At 32.3% G+C, this 16,343-nt stretch overlaps 1 protein-coding gene across 1 annotated transcript; it reads left to right on the top strand.

The window, feature by feature from the left end:
* The first annotated feature begins 5,867 nt into the window (after positions 1–5,867).
* Positions 5,868–15,477, top strand: LOC114173658 (aluminum-activated malate transporter 4-like). Its single transcript, XM_028058164.1, has 6 exons — positions 5,868–6,375; positions 7,370–7,507; positions 8,361–8,630; positions 8,756–8,892; positions 8,986–9,132; positions 14,717–15,477. Exons 1-6 carry the CDS (start codon positions 6,018–6,020, stop codon positions 15,320–15,322), a joined length of 1,656 nt encoding a protein of 551 aa, XP_027913965.1. The 5' UTR covers positions 5,868–6,017; the 3' UTR covers positions 15,323–15,477.
* The last annotated feature ends 866 nt before the right edge of the window (positions 15,478–16,343 follow it).

The following is a 16,343-nucleotide window of genomic DNA, read 5'->3' as shown; positions in this document are numbered from 1 at the left end:
AATCACTTTCTTATTCAGTTTCATGGATAATGGCTTTTACAAATCAATGTACACACACACACACACTCATCAGAGAACACTATCCTCTGATTCCATAAACCATGACCACCATTATGTTTATCCATGTTCTACGTCTTTGAAATGATAGCCTTAAGATATTCTTTGTTGCCTCCACCTACAAGTCACAACTTGAATAACATGTGAGGGAAATCATGCTACGGACCACACTCTGCAACGCCAGGTGTAGTTCCCAATACAAACCACAGTTTGTACTCTCGACACAAGATTAGCACATCACCAGCCACAATCTGTGATTTCTCAATCGAGTGGAGACCCTCCGTATGAGCCACAACTCGTGCACTCACATCGGTAACACACACCATTCTGAGCCACAACTTAAGGAATGACACGTGTTTACCCTCTATATTGAGCCACAACTCAAGGGATAACATTTCGAGCTACAAATTAAGGAATGCTCAAGCAAAGTCCATCCTTCAGGTATCACCCAAAGCTTTGTAGACCACGCACATCCAAAGCATACAAGCCTTACCCCTGCATTCTCGCCTCATTATACAAATGAAATTACTAACACAGGAACTCAACACAATTACTTGACCATGAACACAAGATATATGATGCTTCCACGAATCTGCCTGCTCGTGGTCCAACCTCTACGAACCTCCCCACTCGTAGTCCAACTCTACGGACCTCCTCGCCTGTAGTCCAATAGAGTGATCCATCCAGCTACGAACTTCCCTGCTCGCAGCAGCCCTTAAGTGTGAGCACAGAACATATGAATCTCCCCACTCGTATCCTCACACGAGAGCATCATTAATATGAACCTCCCCGTTCATATTAACCATGTGTACATCATTAGTCATGAACCTATCCGCTCATGACATTGTCAAGCATCTCTTGGTCCAAGTCCAAACACCACCAACTCACAAAACATAAGCCAAAAGAGCCCACTGCCCTATACGTTATCGCCTGGCACTACTTAAGCATCGCCGGGCGACATCCCAGCGCAAATTGTCTAGTGGAACTCTTTCGTCGCCAGGTGCTAGACAGATTCTAGAGCCACTATTTTAAGGTTATCGCTTGGCGGTCCGCACCTCATTGCTAGGCGCCACTCGCTTAAGGGACATCCCTAGTACTTCTATCGCCTAGCAGCATTCCCAACGCTGCCAGACTCTATACTAATAACGTGCTAGCTAATGGTTTAGCACCCCAAAACGGTTTACTATTCTACAAGTCTATATTTAGCAACTTAACTCAAGATTATATTCCAACATATTATATAATTCAATAATATAAATTTGCAGTATGCACAACCATGTAATTTTATGCCAACACTTAAGTGAAACCAAAATCACCATGTTCTCATACTTTTCCAAAACCCATCATGATCATGCAACACTCAATCATTGTGATATCATCAATAATGGCCTTTTTCACACACTTATATCATACATTCAAGCTAACATATATAGATTTACATATTCAACATGGCTCAACAAGTATTACCAAAAGAACATACTCATTAATCACATATATATATATATATATATATATATATATATATATATATATATATATATATATATATATATATGTATGTATGCATTCACTAATCAAGCCATGTCAACATTTAAGCATCCAATATTAATCATACTCTTAGGGAAATCAAACAAAAAATCATGAGTAACATATATCCCTAGCTACAAACCTCCAATTCAAATCTCCATAGTTTAAAAGTAAAGAATAATATGTTATGGATCACCTGCCAAAATTTTAGCTAAATCGGACGGTTAACAAATCGAAAAATGCAGTTTTACAAAATAGCACAAACCAGAAAAATGTAGTCACCCAACAACTAGATCCTACCACCTAGTGAAACAAAACCAGAGGCCTGGCGCCTGGCGCCTGGCGTTCCCTGTTGCGTGAAAAATACGAAAACAACGTATTTGCACCTACTTTGATCAATTTAAAGGCACTCAAACATATAGAATTTAACAAAGGTTCATCTATCATGCATAAAACTACCCAAAACCAAAGGTGTGCGTCCAAACAGAAACCACAAAGTCACAGAAAACGAATCAATCCAGTTCGTATTGCTTGACGGGCCTTCATTGCCGCTAGGCGGTTTTTGGACAAAAACCCAGAAATGCGAAAACAACATAAGTGGAAGAAGAACAAAGGCACTCATGCTTATATTCATCACGCAATTACATAAATATACATTAAAGCACAAATTTCAGCTCCCTTAACTTGGTTTCCTTGTTTCCAATTGCCAAAAATTGTTATCCTTGTTGGTACCAACGTCCCCCTTCTTGACTCCTTCTACTGTTCCAGTGTCACTAGGCTTCCAAATTCCCTTTTAGCTCTCTTTTTTAGTGCAGATTGATTAAGAATATCCAAAAGAACTCTGCCTCACCCTTAACTCACTATTATTCTTCCTAACAACTCTAATTTTAATGGTCTTAATGGCTAAAACGAAAATTCCACTAAAATGTTTAATGGTTAAGCAATGGCTATTCTAAAGTGGTTTTCTAGACCTTTTCGTAAGCCTCAACACCCGCTTGAAGCCCGATGACAGAAACAGTGGCTCTGGAGGAAGATCAAAAGTATCCCCACCTGTCGCCCTCACTTGAAGACGAAAGATGAAATTCGATTCAAAGATCAGAATCATACCTCCAGCAGGCAAGGTTGGCTCAAAGATAGGACAGGAATAGCCAATCTGTCGGGATAGGGAGTCACTTTATGCTCTTGAATATGACTCTCACTGGGCCCCTCTTAGACGACCAGGATTTCTGCTTCTTCACATTCATGGCAAAAAAAGATTTGGCAAAAAGAAACTTACTTCCCTTGAATCAAGGTTTGAACACACAACCACACAATTACCAAGGCAATGCAAAACCAATCAACCATTTCACAATTATTATTTTTATCTCTTTTTATCTTTTCAATTCTATTTGTCTCTTGATTTATTATTTTGTTTATCTTAGTCCTCTTATATTTTTGTTAGAAATCAATTATGTGCTCGTTGGAGATGACTTAGGTTGACTTTATCCTTTCTATTTTGTTGACTACTTCCATAACAATACTAAAGTTCTTATAGATAAGTAGTATAAACTTGATTGCTCAACAACAACATTATCATTCATCAAGGCTAATTACACAAAACATATACATAATATATTCATCAACTTTATTAAGTTTGGTGACCACTTCACCCCTGACAAACAAATTATAAAATTTGAAATAAAAATCACTAACTTCATGTACTTAAAGTGAGCTTTTGAATCAACTAAGGGCTAAGAGACTCTAGTTTTCACAAGATACTTTATCGGTACATAGAAAACCCATATCAGTGATAGAATATATTCTAATAATGATAGTCAAATAGAGATTTATTTTGAACCATTTTGAGAAACGCAAAGACTATATAGCACATGCAAGAAAAACTTCTAGAAATTGACTCAAGGGTTAAAGACGAACTTACTAAAAAATTCTTCTGATTGACTAAGATTGTTTTGTTTTATGTCAATCCCTTTGATACCCTGATCCTCAAAACGATAAATAGAAAGATCATAAATCTTGAAAAAACGCAAAGAAAAAAAAATTCTAAAAAGACGATGATTTTTATAAAATAAAACTTGAGTAATTGATTTTTTTTTATTTATAAGCTTTATATTTCAATAATAAAATATTAAAATCCAATTTATACGATATCACTTACTTTTACCTATTTTTTAGATCTTTATATATTTAATAAAATAAAATAAATTAATTAAAACTGTCTTTTAAATATTAAAAATTTATTAATTGAGTAAATACATTTAAATTTTATTTAATAATAATTATTACTTAATAATAATTAATAAAATAAGTATTTAATATTACTTAAATTTTTTTAATAATAATTATAATTTTTAATAAAACTACTTTAAATAGAACATTCATATTAATCCTTATTAAAATCTCAATTATTAACTTTAAATTTGACCTGTTTAATTGTATTAATAGAGAAATTATTAATTACATTAAATAGATGAACTATTAACTACATTAAATAGATAAATTTTTTTAATTATATCAAATAGATTAATAATAATTATTTATATCAAATATATTAATTGTTAATTATATTAAATAGATTAAATATTAATATTTTAAAAAAATAAAAATATAAATAATTTAAAACATTCTTCCAAAGTTAACAAAAAAGGAAAAATTGTGCATAGAAATTGGAGTAGAATTTTAGGAGGTAAACTTGAAACACCGATGATGCCTATTTAAAAGGCAGAAAAGAAATTTGGTACAACACGTTTATTTGGGTAAATACTTAAATGTTATCAGTTGAAGTTTTTTTATCCGATAAAAAAAATAAGACAATCAAATATGTTTTTCTTGTAAATTTAATCGTTTTAACTAAATTTTATTAAAATTATTTAAAAATTAATTTAATTTTTATTAAAAGTTAAAAAACAAAAAATATATTTAATTTAAAACAAAAATATATTTACACTTGTTTCCGTTTTGAAGTTATCCCGCTTTTAATAAATGATATTTAAATTTAAATTTTATTTTAATTTTTTATTAAAATAAAAATAAAATTAATGCTTTAAAATATAAAATAATTCTTCATAAAAGGGTTGATTAGTTTAAATATAATAAAGGAATTAACTGCAACTTTCTTAAAACATAAATATTTATTAAACATAAAAAATTTAGTATTTATTCAAAACTAAAATGATGCTAATGTTTTTTATCCTTCTTTACAAAGATGAAAGTGTAAATTTTCTGTAAAATGAATCGGTTCTTGGAATGCTTTAATATTAAATCATTCCAGAAAACTGTTAGGATCTGAGACATGAAGAGTCCGTGATCTACTTAAATTCGGTACAAATAAAATTAAAAGACTTAAATATTTTAATGTTCCCAATTTTCGAAAATTTTATTTCGTTTGATTTTATTTTTTTAAAATATTTAAAATAATTTTAACTTTTGTAAATTATAATTAATTTGATATTTTGGATAGACGCTGTTTAAATCATTTAAATCAATAACGAGAAATAATCATTAACCGCAATATGTCGTATGATTTTTAAATTTTTATTTTTTAAATTTTTTAATTTTAAAAATGTTATCTACGTGTTAAGTAAATATTATGATACGTGTGATAATGTCAGTACCACGTGTCAAGTCAGTGTCACTGTCATGTGTCAAGTTAGTGTCATTATCACATATTAGTGTTTTGTAACTTATATTCGATTCGGTTCTAATTTTCGTTAGTTTTATTCAATTTAGTCTAAATTTTTGTTATTTTTATTCAATTTAGTTCAAATTTTTTCTTTTTCAAAATTAACCAAATTTAATTTTTATATAAATGTTATACTGAAAATTTTGTCTCTCTTCAAATTGGCCAAATTAAAAATACTTTTATATATAAATATATAATTAATAAAAGAATTATTTTTAATGTATTAATTTTTTCTAATTTTATCATGATGAAAATATATTTTTTAAATTAAAATAAATATTTAATACTTTTTTAGTTTTTAAATAATTATTTATTAAAAGCTAACTTAGTTATTTATACAAAAAAAAGTAACATATGTGTTTTCACTTATACATATAAAAGCATTTTTATTTGAACCGGTAGATGAAAGACTCTTTTCACAACTCAACTATTTTTCTTTTGAATTCAATTCTTTTTCTTCTCCTTTTCTTTCTCTACGATAAGTGAGTTCTTGAACGGTGGGTACCTAACAATTTGAAATGCCTCCAAATAAAAATAAAACTAAAAATAATAAAAATAAAAATAATAATATAATATTATTATGCATCTGCACAGTAACAAAAAAACAAAGTGCCCACATTTGCTTCTTCCTCTCAGTCTTCCTCTTATCTTCTCTCTTCTCTCTGCACTCACTTACAAAAACGACGCTCTGTTTACTCAAACGATGTCTCAAACGATGTCGTAACGGAGAAGAAGAAGAAAGAGAACTGTGCTGATGGCGACGAGAAACGTTTCTTTGAGGCAGATATTTGCGGAGAGGAGCAAGGAGAGGCTTCTCTCCCGGAAGGATTTTTCAGAGCTGAGGTTGAACGGCAACAGTAGCAGCAGCAACGGCGGCGTTTCTCGTCACGCACTCTCGGATCGCGTGGTTAGGTTCTGCAATGGGTTTGTGGAGTTTTTTGGGCAGCTTCGGGATATGGCGCGATCGGATCGAAGGAAAGTGGTGTTTGCGGCGAAGGCGGGACTGTCGTTGGCAGTGGTTTCGCTGTTCATTTACGTAAAGGAGGAACAGCTGAGCAAGTATTCCATCTGGGCCATCCTCACCGTCGTTGTCGTTTTCGAATTCAGCGTAGGTAGTCACAATTCGCATTCACCTTCCTCTTTTCTTCACTTTTACTTTCCTTTCTCAGGAAGTTTATTATTATTATTATTATTATTATTATTATTATTATTTATTATTATTACAACATTTTTTAGGCAGAAATACAAAATTTAATATAATTAAACAAATGGTTATGCACCAAAAGATAGTGATAAAAGTGTACTGTTTTTTTAGCAAAAGTGTACTGTTTTTTTAACCCTTATACCCGAAAAAGTTCCACTTTAGTTTCTAAATATTTTTAATCTTTACAAGTGTATTTTTTATTAGTTTTTTTATCATAAAAACTAAAAGAAATTATAAAAAATAGTAATGTTATGCATAAATAATATAAATTAGTTTTATCTTATATTTAATTACAAAATTCGTACTAATAATGAATTTTTTATACTAATCTTTCCTATAATTTATTGTAAGAACTAAGATAAAATACTAGAATAGCTTTGTAAAGTCAGAATACGAACATTTTAATTTTTACCCAAATTATTTTAAGGTAATTTAGTATAATATTTATATTAAAAATAATAAGTAATTAAACCTTTTTACCTTTGGCTTCTCTTCTAGAAAAAAAAAAAAAAACTGTCATCATAATTTGTATCTCAATATATTTCTCATGTAATTTAACAAGTTTTTATAAACCATAACAGATCAGAGTCGATGCATATTTAAATTACTCTGTTATTAATAGTTTTCCTTCTTTTTATCAATTTAATTGAAATTTACTACAGATCTATACATAAATTTTTTAATTTTTATAAGAATCAGATTAAAGTTATTAAAAAGGATTGAGTAAGAAAAAAGCTTTTTACATTAAATTAAACTTTTGTTTACTCCATTAATCTAATTTTCATATAATTTTAGTGTAAGTGAATGTGTATCAAACTTATGATGGTTTTCATACAAAAAAACACATTTGAATGAATTTTATAAATAATTTTGTTTTCATGTTTTTACGATTTTTGGTTTAGGTGCAACTCTGAACAAAGGGTTCAATCGTTCTTTGGGAACGATTTCCGCTGGTGGGCTTGCCCTGGGTATTGCTGAGTTGGCCGTACTGTCCGGAAAGTTCGAGGAAGTTATTATAGTACTCTCTATATTTATTGCAGGTGGAATATTTTGTGTTTAAATGTTCTTTCCTCTTAATTTTACCATTTTTGGCACTGAAAGCATTCTCATACACTTTTTTTTTTCCACTGGGGGTTCTAGCAAATAATATGGGTTGTCTGGCCAGGTTAATTAGAATCCTGTAACATTTAAAGTAAATAGTCACTCTAAGACTCTAAATATTGACATCTTTTTGGTTGTATAATTAGAAAAATAATAGTCTTATTATAAAAATTTGATTATCTCAGTTTTATTTAAATTCCTTTAATAATTGAGGCGATGTTTATTTAGTAATTATTATATATTTATTAAACGAAAAATTATTTTTAATATTAATAAAATTATTATAATTAAACTTTTTTATTAAAATTGTTTTTTTTCCTTTTTATTATTATATTAAAAATAAGATATATCAATACTTCCTCTTTGTCGATAGCACAGGTATTACATGGGTTTATTTGGTTCCTCCGAGTCTCTCCTTGGACAAATTAGGCTGCTACTGTCTTTAACCTGCTAACAAGTACAATATGACTAGGCACCAAAACATCATCAATAACATTTTTAAGTAACTAATTTTATATACCCTATTTTTGTTGAGCTTATATGTGAAACTTTGTATAAATAAGATAAAAGAGCTCACAGGAAAATCATAAGCCATTTTCATAAGACCAAAAAAGCTCCTTAAAAACTCTTCCAAATGCCTCTTATTTCATTAACCAATCTATGTGAATTATTAACTAATAATTAAGTCATGATTAGCTAGTATAAAAAATAATGCAAACTATGCTTATTTACAATATTTGCTTACAAAAGAAAAATAATTAGGATGGATGATTATGCTTTAGTGGTTTGCAGGATTTTGTGCAAGTTATGTGAAGTTACTGCCTGCAATGAAGACATATGAATATGGCTTTCGTGTGTTTTTGTTGACGTTTTGTATTGTACTGGTGTCTGGGAGAACTAGCAGGGAGTTTTTCTCCACAGCCTTTTACAGATTAATTCTTATTGCAATTGGTGCTGGCATATGTTTGTTTGTAAATATTTTCATATACCCGATCTGGTCTGGAGAGGATCTGCATAAATTGGTGGTGAAGAATTTCAATGGAGTTGCTGCATCTTTAGAAGGTTTGCTTGAACTTTCTCTTGTGTTCTGAACCTAGCAAATATTTTTAGTCGTTGTTTTGCCTAGTTCCTGTGTTGAATTTGAAGCTACTGTCACTCTGAGCTGGTTCCTTTGTATCTATGTTTAGGCTGTGTTAATGGGTACCTGCAATGCGTTGCATATGAGAGGGTACCTTCAAAAATTCTTGTTTATCAAGCCTCGGATGATCCACTCTACCGTGGCTATAGAGCAGCAGTTCAATCGTCAACTCAAGAGGATACTTTGGTATACATATTCTGTACTTCTCATTTCTCTGATCTTCAAGTACCTAAATACCAAAAAGAGTGCTATATTTTTTATTTTATCTTATCCTCGCAGGTAGATTTTGCATTATGGGAGCCACCTCATGGTCCATACAAGACATTCAATTATCCTTGGAGAAGCTATGTTAAAGTCAGCGGAGCTTTGAGGCATTGTGCTTTCATGGTTATGGCAATGCATGGATGCATACTTTCTGAAATTCAGGTAAAAGGAACATGTCTTTCCGTGGTCAATGCTAGATATCGGCTTTGTTGTCATTTTCGATAGTGAACTTTTGGCTAGTAGTGGGCTCTGCACGCTGTAAATTTACCTTATTTAAAGCTTGTTTATTTTTAACTATATCTTCATAGAGTTGTGTCTTATTTCAATCTTTCGCAAGTTCCACAAACACTTGCAATTATATAAGATTTGGTTGCTGAGCTCACTGTTTTGATTAATTTTGACCATGCATCGACTGCTGAACAATGAAAATATGGGTACTTAATAATTGATCAGGATGAAAAGCAGTCTAACATAATAAGTCTGCAGAGAAAGGAAATTGTGTGACGATCAATTGAATCTATATGGAGGGCTTGTGTTGCGCGTGTGTGTATATATATTTATTTGTATGTATGTATATTCCTCTAAATATTAAAGTGTTGGAATAAGTAATAAGTAGTGCATCGATAACCATTTGTCTGCTGTAATCATGATTAGTACCCAGTCTTGTACCTAGTGTTGGATAAAACTGACAAGAACACGAAATAGATGGATTTCCTGATGCGTGAGTGATCACTATCTTTATGGATTTATCCGCTATGTATGCGTAAATCCCCAAGGATTCAGAAAAGTAAGAAAAGAAGTAACAAGATGAGATTGAGCGAGATATATCTTCGAAAGAAGAAGAATGTTCTACTTATAGAGGGAAGGTGGGTTCTAAACCCAACCAGCAATTGACAAAGTTTAGCAAAGAGAGTTGTGCCTTCTTGGTAAAGCATCAACCATTATATTTGTCTAGCCCTTCTTGTATTTGATTACCTAAGGAAATTGCTCAAGATACTTCATCCATTTAGCATGCCTTTTATTGAACTTGTGTTACTCTTCAAATACTTAAGTGACTCATGGTCACTATGAATGACAAATTCCTTGACAACAAGATAATGCTCCAAGTTTGAAGAGCCCTCACAAGTCCATACAATTCCTTGTCATAGGTGAGGTAATTGAGAGAAGCACCATGAAGTTTTTCACTAAAATATACAATTGGATGGCCTTCTTGCAATAATACCACACCTATACCAATTCTCGAGGCATCACATTCTAGTTTAAAGGTTTTTGGAAAGTTTGGCAATGCTAGAATGAGTGCCTTGGTCAATCTTTCCTTTATTTCTTCAAAAGCCTTTTGTTTTTTTTTACCCCATATGAATGTAACATCCTTCTTCACTAACTCATTGAGTGGTGAAGCTAGACTACAAAAATTAGGAACAAGCCTTCTATAAAAGCTTGTCAAACTATGAAAGCTCCTAATTTCTCCAACATTTTTAGGGGTAGGCCATTTTTGGATGACCTTGATTTTCTTGAAGTCCACATGAACGCCACTCTTATTAACCACAAATCCTAGAAAAATAACACTGTCAACACATAAAGTACACAAACAAATGACTAATCCTAAGGATGGAGAGCATTGATCAAAGATGACCTACACGATCATGCAAACTCTTGCTATAGAGTAAAATATCATCAAACTAAACTACAACAAACTTACCTATGCAATCCCTTAAGACATGATTCATAAGTCGCATGAAAGTGTTTGGTGCATTAGTAAGGCCAAAAGGCATCACTAGCCTTTCATATAACCCAAACTTAGTCTTAAAAGCAATTTTCCGCTCATCACCTTCTTTAATGCGAATTTGGTGATAACCTCTCTTAAGATCAATTTTGGAAAATATAATGGAACCATGCAATTCATCCAACATATCATCTAGCCTGGAATTAGATGCTTATACTTTATTGTAATATTATTGATGGTTCTATAGTCACAACACATTCTCCACTTGCCGTCTTTCTTAAGAACAAATAAAACAGGCACAATACAAGGACTGAGACTCTTTTGAATCCAACCCTTATCCAACAAGTCTTATACTTGGGTCTCTATCTCCTTTGTTTCTTGAGGATTTGTCCTATAAGTTGGTCTATTTGGTAAATTATCCCCAGGTACATAATCAATTTGATGTGCAATTCTCCTAAAAGGTGGAATGCCAAGAGGTCCCTCCTTAGGGAAAATATCCTCAAATTCTTTTAAGAGATTTTCAATGGATTCAATGGAAAGAGGTAAAGACTTAGATGAAAACTCACTAGAAGTGCATGTGAGTGTTCCTTGACGCAACAATAGGTTAGAAGGTTGTTCATCATGAAACAAATGGTCTAAAGATTTTTGAGTTAAAAGAACCTCATGTTGAATAACCTTGGGAGAAGGAACACCAATTTCTCAAACCTTTGACTCTCTACTCTCTACTTTTGGACATTTTTTTTTCTTTTTCTTCTTCCTCATTCTTGAGTTTCATTTGTACTTGATCCTCAACTACTTGACTTGGAGTAAGAGGATGATGTACAAATTTCCTTTCCTTGTGACGGAAGGTGATTTCATTAGAAAAACCATTGTGTATAGATTTTCTATCCAATTGTCATGGTCTTCCTAATAAAATGTGACAAGTCTCCATGGGAACTACATCACATAAAACTTCATCTTTGTATTTTCCAATGGAGAATTGTACCTTCACTTGATTCTTGATTCCCATCTTTATTAAGCCAATGAATTTTGTAAGGTTTAGGATGGGGTAACACAGTTAAGTTCAGCTTTTGAACCAATCTAGTGCTGCAACAGTTAGAACATGATCCACTATTAACAATGAGACACTTAGTTGAAACTGCTCGTATCTTGTTGCTAGGTGCCAATGTTCCTTTACTGGGGTGATGTCATTCTGTCTGCATGTTATCTTATTAATAGAATGCCCTCTTTGTCCGTGAACAATAAAGTTCCGTATTCCGTGGTATTTCCAAATTAACCCCTGATTCACATTCCTCCCTGAGTCTTTGGTTGTGTATGTTTTGTACATGATGAAACTCCAGAGTTAGATAAAATTTCAGTCTGAGCCATCAAATGTGTCTTAGGATATTCTTGTCTTCACAAAGGGTATCGATGTTATTCCCATAACACTAGGAAATATTACATGTATGCAAGTGTTACCTTTTTTGAAGAAACACCTTTCTTTCCTTCCTCTTCACAAGATGCAAATTTTGTCTAATAGGTCTTGCCTATGCCTTTTGTTGACCTCTCTATAAATACAATTCCAAACACTGTTCCATCTTCTTCCAATACTCCAAATTTCCTGCATCCGCCTAGTTCTTTTAGTCCATCACCTCTAACTCCAATAACTAGTCAAATACCACAGAAGGAGTCCGCTTCATCAAGTCCTTCATCATCATCGTCTCATGCTATGCTCTTGATAATGAGGATTCTAGTTGGTTTATTGCCATTCGCAAATGTACTCGCTCTACTTGGAATCCTCATTCTATTTTTAATGTTCTAAGATATCATTGTGTGTCTCTGTTGTACTATTGTTTTATCTCATTTGTCTCTTCTATTACCATTCCTAAATATGTGAAAGAGGATCTTGATTATCTTGGATGACGACAAGTCATGATTGCTGAAAAGCAAGCACATGAACAAAATGGGACGTGCAAATTAGTTCCTCTTCCATCTGGAAAGAAGACGGTTGGTTGTCGTTGGGTCTATTCGATAAAAGTTGGACCTAATGGTGAAATTGATTGGCTCAAAGCTCGATTAGTAGCAAAAGGATATACTTAGATATATGGGCTCGATTGTAGTTATATGTTTTCTCCGGTGGCCAAAATGACTATTGTCATATTTTTCCTTGCCATGGTCGTTACCTATCATTGGCCCGTTCATCAACTAAATATTAAAATTGCATTTCTGTGTGGTGATTTAGAAGAGGAAGTCTACATGGAGAAACCTCCTGGGTTTGTTGCTAGGGGGAGTCTAGTTTGGTTTGTAAGTTGCGCCAATCTCACTATGGTCTCAAACAATCTCCTTGTACATGGTTTGGAAAGTTCAGCCACATTGTTCAATCCTTTGGGCTAAAACATAGCGAGCATATCACTTTGTTTTCTATTGTCACACATCCCCTGAAAGTATGTGTACTTAATAGTGTATGTTGATGATATAGTAATCACAAGAAACGATGTTGTTAAAATTTGTCAGTTAAAGAAACACTTATGCCATCATTTTCAAACTAAGGATCTTGGAAGTCTAAAATACTTTTGGGGTAAAGAGATAGCCCAATCAAAGGAAGGAGTTGTATTCTCTCAAAGAAAGTATGCTCTTGATATCCTTAAAGAGACAGGTATGGTGGATTGTAAACCAGTGGATTGCCCAATGGACCCAAATCTGAAATTAATGGCAGATCAAGGAAAAGTTTCATCTAATCTAGAAAGGTATAGAAGATTGGTTGGAAAACTTATTTCTCTTACTATAACTAGAAGATTGGTTGGTGTGGTAAGTCAATTCATGCAAAATCCTTGTGTTGATCATTGGAATGTTGTCATTCGTATTCTAAGGTATCTTAAAAAGACTCTAGGACAGGGACTACTTTATAAAGAAGATAAAGGAGTACCCAAGTTTTTGGATATTGTGACGCTAATTGGGCCAGTTCTCCTATGGATAAATGCTCTACCACTGGGTATTGAGTTTTTCTTGGAGGAAATGTTATCTCATGGAAAAGAAAAAACAAACTCGATCATCTACCGAAGCTAAATATAATGCAATGGCGTCTCTTGTGAACTTGTATGGGTAAAACAATTCCTTCAAGAACTTAGATTTTGTGAGATCCAGATCATGAAGATGTATTGTGATGACCAAATTGCTCTCCACATTGCATCCAATCTAGTATTCCACGAAAGAACTAAACACAAAAATTGATTGCGATTTTATTCAGGAAAAATTGTCAAAAGAAATTTGTACTGAGTTTGTTGGATCAAATGATCAGCTTGCAAATGTGTTAACCAAGTCCTTAAGGGGATCTTAGATTGAGTTTATATGTTCCAAGCTTGGACATACAATTTGTATGCTTCAGCTTGAGGGGTAGTGTTGGAATGAGTAATAAGTAGTGTATTGGGAACCATTTATATGTTGTAATCATGATTCGTACCTAGTTTTTACCTAGGAGTAGTTGTATCCAGGAATCTAAGGTAGTCTTTTTGATCTTTTATCTTTCATTGTATCATATTCTATCATTATAAATGGAAGATCACAAGATAGCAATGGAAACGTATCTGTATTAGAGGAAGATCTTCATATTTTTAAACAAGGCAGATTGGTTTTTTACAAAATGTTTGAGGTATAGTTCTGCTGAGCCGTTAAATTTCAGAAGATACTTGAGTAATCACTAAAATACAAAACAATATTAACTTCACAATTTATATTTCCTGTTTGATGGCTTGAGTTCCGTTCTCTCAACATTTTCTCAAATGCTTGTATTTCTCTCAAGACTCCAATTAAAGTCCAAGAATAGCATCAATTACTAGTCTCTGGTATTACCCTACTACTAAGACACAATAATTCTGTTCTTTTCCTTTCTTTCACCCCATATTTAAGATAAGATAAACGAACCTGTTACATCATGCTCCTTCTTGTCTACATCCTCGTTTTATTTATATTTATATTTTTTTTTTTGGGACGTATGTAGGTGTTACTATTATACATTGTTGGTTTTCAAGTTTCATATATGTACAGGCACCTCCAGAGAAAAGGCTGGTTTTCAGTAATGAACTTCAGAGAGTTGGCACTGAAGGAGCTAAAGTATTGCGTCAACTTGGAAGCAAAGTGGAAAAGATGGAAAAGCTGAGCCATATAGATATACTTTTGAACGTGCATGATGCAGCTGAGCAATTGCAGATGAAGATTGACCAACAGTCATTCCTCTTAGTGAATTCAGAGAGCTGGGAAGCTTCAAAAAAGCCTAAAGAAGTTGAAAGTCATGAAAATTTGATTGATCTTAAAGACCATGAAAACAAACACTCACTCATCTCTTCCCTCAGTGAAACAGGGCCTGATTCAAGACTTAACATAGGTATAGAGTCTTCAGTTCCTGAATTGCACGTTTCACAAAGCATGATGTGCAAGAAAATATCTTGGCCTCGCCTCTCATTTTTAGGAGATAACATGTTACTTGAGCAAGATTCCAAAGTATATGAAAGTGCAAGCTCTTTGTCTTTGGCAACCTTTGCTTCCCTTTTAATAGAGTTTGTTGCGAGGCTTCAAAATCTCGTGGATGAATTCCAAGATCTCAGTGAGAAGGCCAATTTCAAGGACCCCTTTGACCAACCAATGTTAAAGTAGGTGACAATGACACCATATGGACCACATTTGCAACTTTATTTCAGTATTCGAGGTATCTATAATCGTATATCTATGTATAGAACTATAATGTAAAATGATATATTATAGTCCATCCATAATATATGATATGATAGTTATTCCGCATTTTTCTTAAACTTTCATTTTTATTTCTTGCAAATCGTAGTTCTAATCCATTTTATTCTTCTTCATTCCATCATTCAACTTCATGTTTTTCATTACTTTTATTTTGGTGTTCTCTAATAGATATAATTTAATTTTTCTCTAGTTATTTTTCAATTTTCTTAAACAAATAAATACGAAAGAACAGGGATTTTTGTTACTTGTTTTGGTTTTTAAGTATTATTTATTTATTTGTTCCTACATTTAATTATCTTATAATGCTACTCTTGAAACTTATTAAAATGTATTTGAATGATATATATTTAAGCTGATTTTATGTTCTATTAATCATATATTTTAATTTTATTCATGCTAATATTATTAATATAAAATGTTAAAATAAAAGAGAAAGAGAAGTCGAATGAATTTCTAAAGTGTGCTAAGCACATAAAAAAAATACAAGTAGATGAGTCTAAGCTTGTTATATTTAAAACTAACACATAATATTATAATTAATTATTATTAATGATATCTTAACAAGAGATAAATATATTTTTATCCCTAAAGTATTACATGAAACATAAAATGGTTTCTCGCCAAAACTTTGATAATATTTGGTCTTGTACTTTCAAAAACATTGAATTTTGTCCCTATTTATCAATGGTGTTAAAGTTTATTATCGTGACAAAAGATGTTCTAATTCAACATTTGCACTATGACATGTGGGGTGGCATATGTCAGTCACGTGTTGATTTAATTTATTTTTTAATTAAAATGAAAACCTTTGAAAATTTTGATAGATAGAAAAATAGAAAAATTTAATGGATAGAAAAATAGGGGGTCTAGATAGTGGTGAACCAAACCTAACTCATTCTATTTTCTAAAAAAAATTAGAAACCCT

This window comes from Vigna unguiculata, chromosome 2, assembly GCF_004118075.2.
Source record: "Vigna unguiculata cultivar IT97K-499-35 chromosome 2, ASM411807v1, whole genome shotgun sequence".
NCBI lineage: Eukaryota > Viridiplantae > Streptophyta > Magnoliopsida > Fabales > Fabaceae > Vigna > Vigna unguiculata.
The sequence above is the reverse complement of the archived record's forward strand: the minus strand, read 5'-3'. Positions and strand labels throughout refer to the sequence as shown.

Excerpts from the sequence above, each read along its gene's own strand:
- LOC114173658 (XM_028058164.1), top strand. The coding sequence starts at position 6,018 with ATGGCGACGAGAAACGTTTCTTTGAGGCAGATATTTGCGGAGAGGAGC. Across the intron at positions 6,376-7,369 it reads CGTTTTCGAATTCAGCGTAG|GTGCAACTCTGAACAAAGGG; the intron begins GTAGTCACAATT and ends TTTTTGGTTTAG. Across the intron at positions 8,631-8,755 it reads AGTTGCTGCATCTTTAGAAG|GCTGTGTTAATGGGTACCTG; the intron begins GTTTGCTTGAAC and ends ATCTATGTTTAG.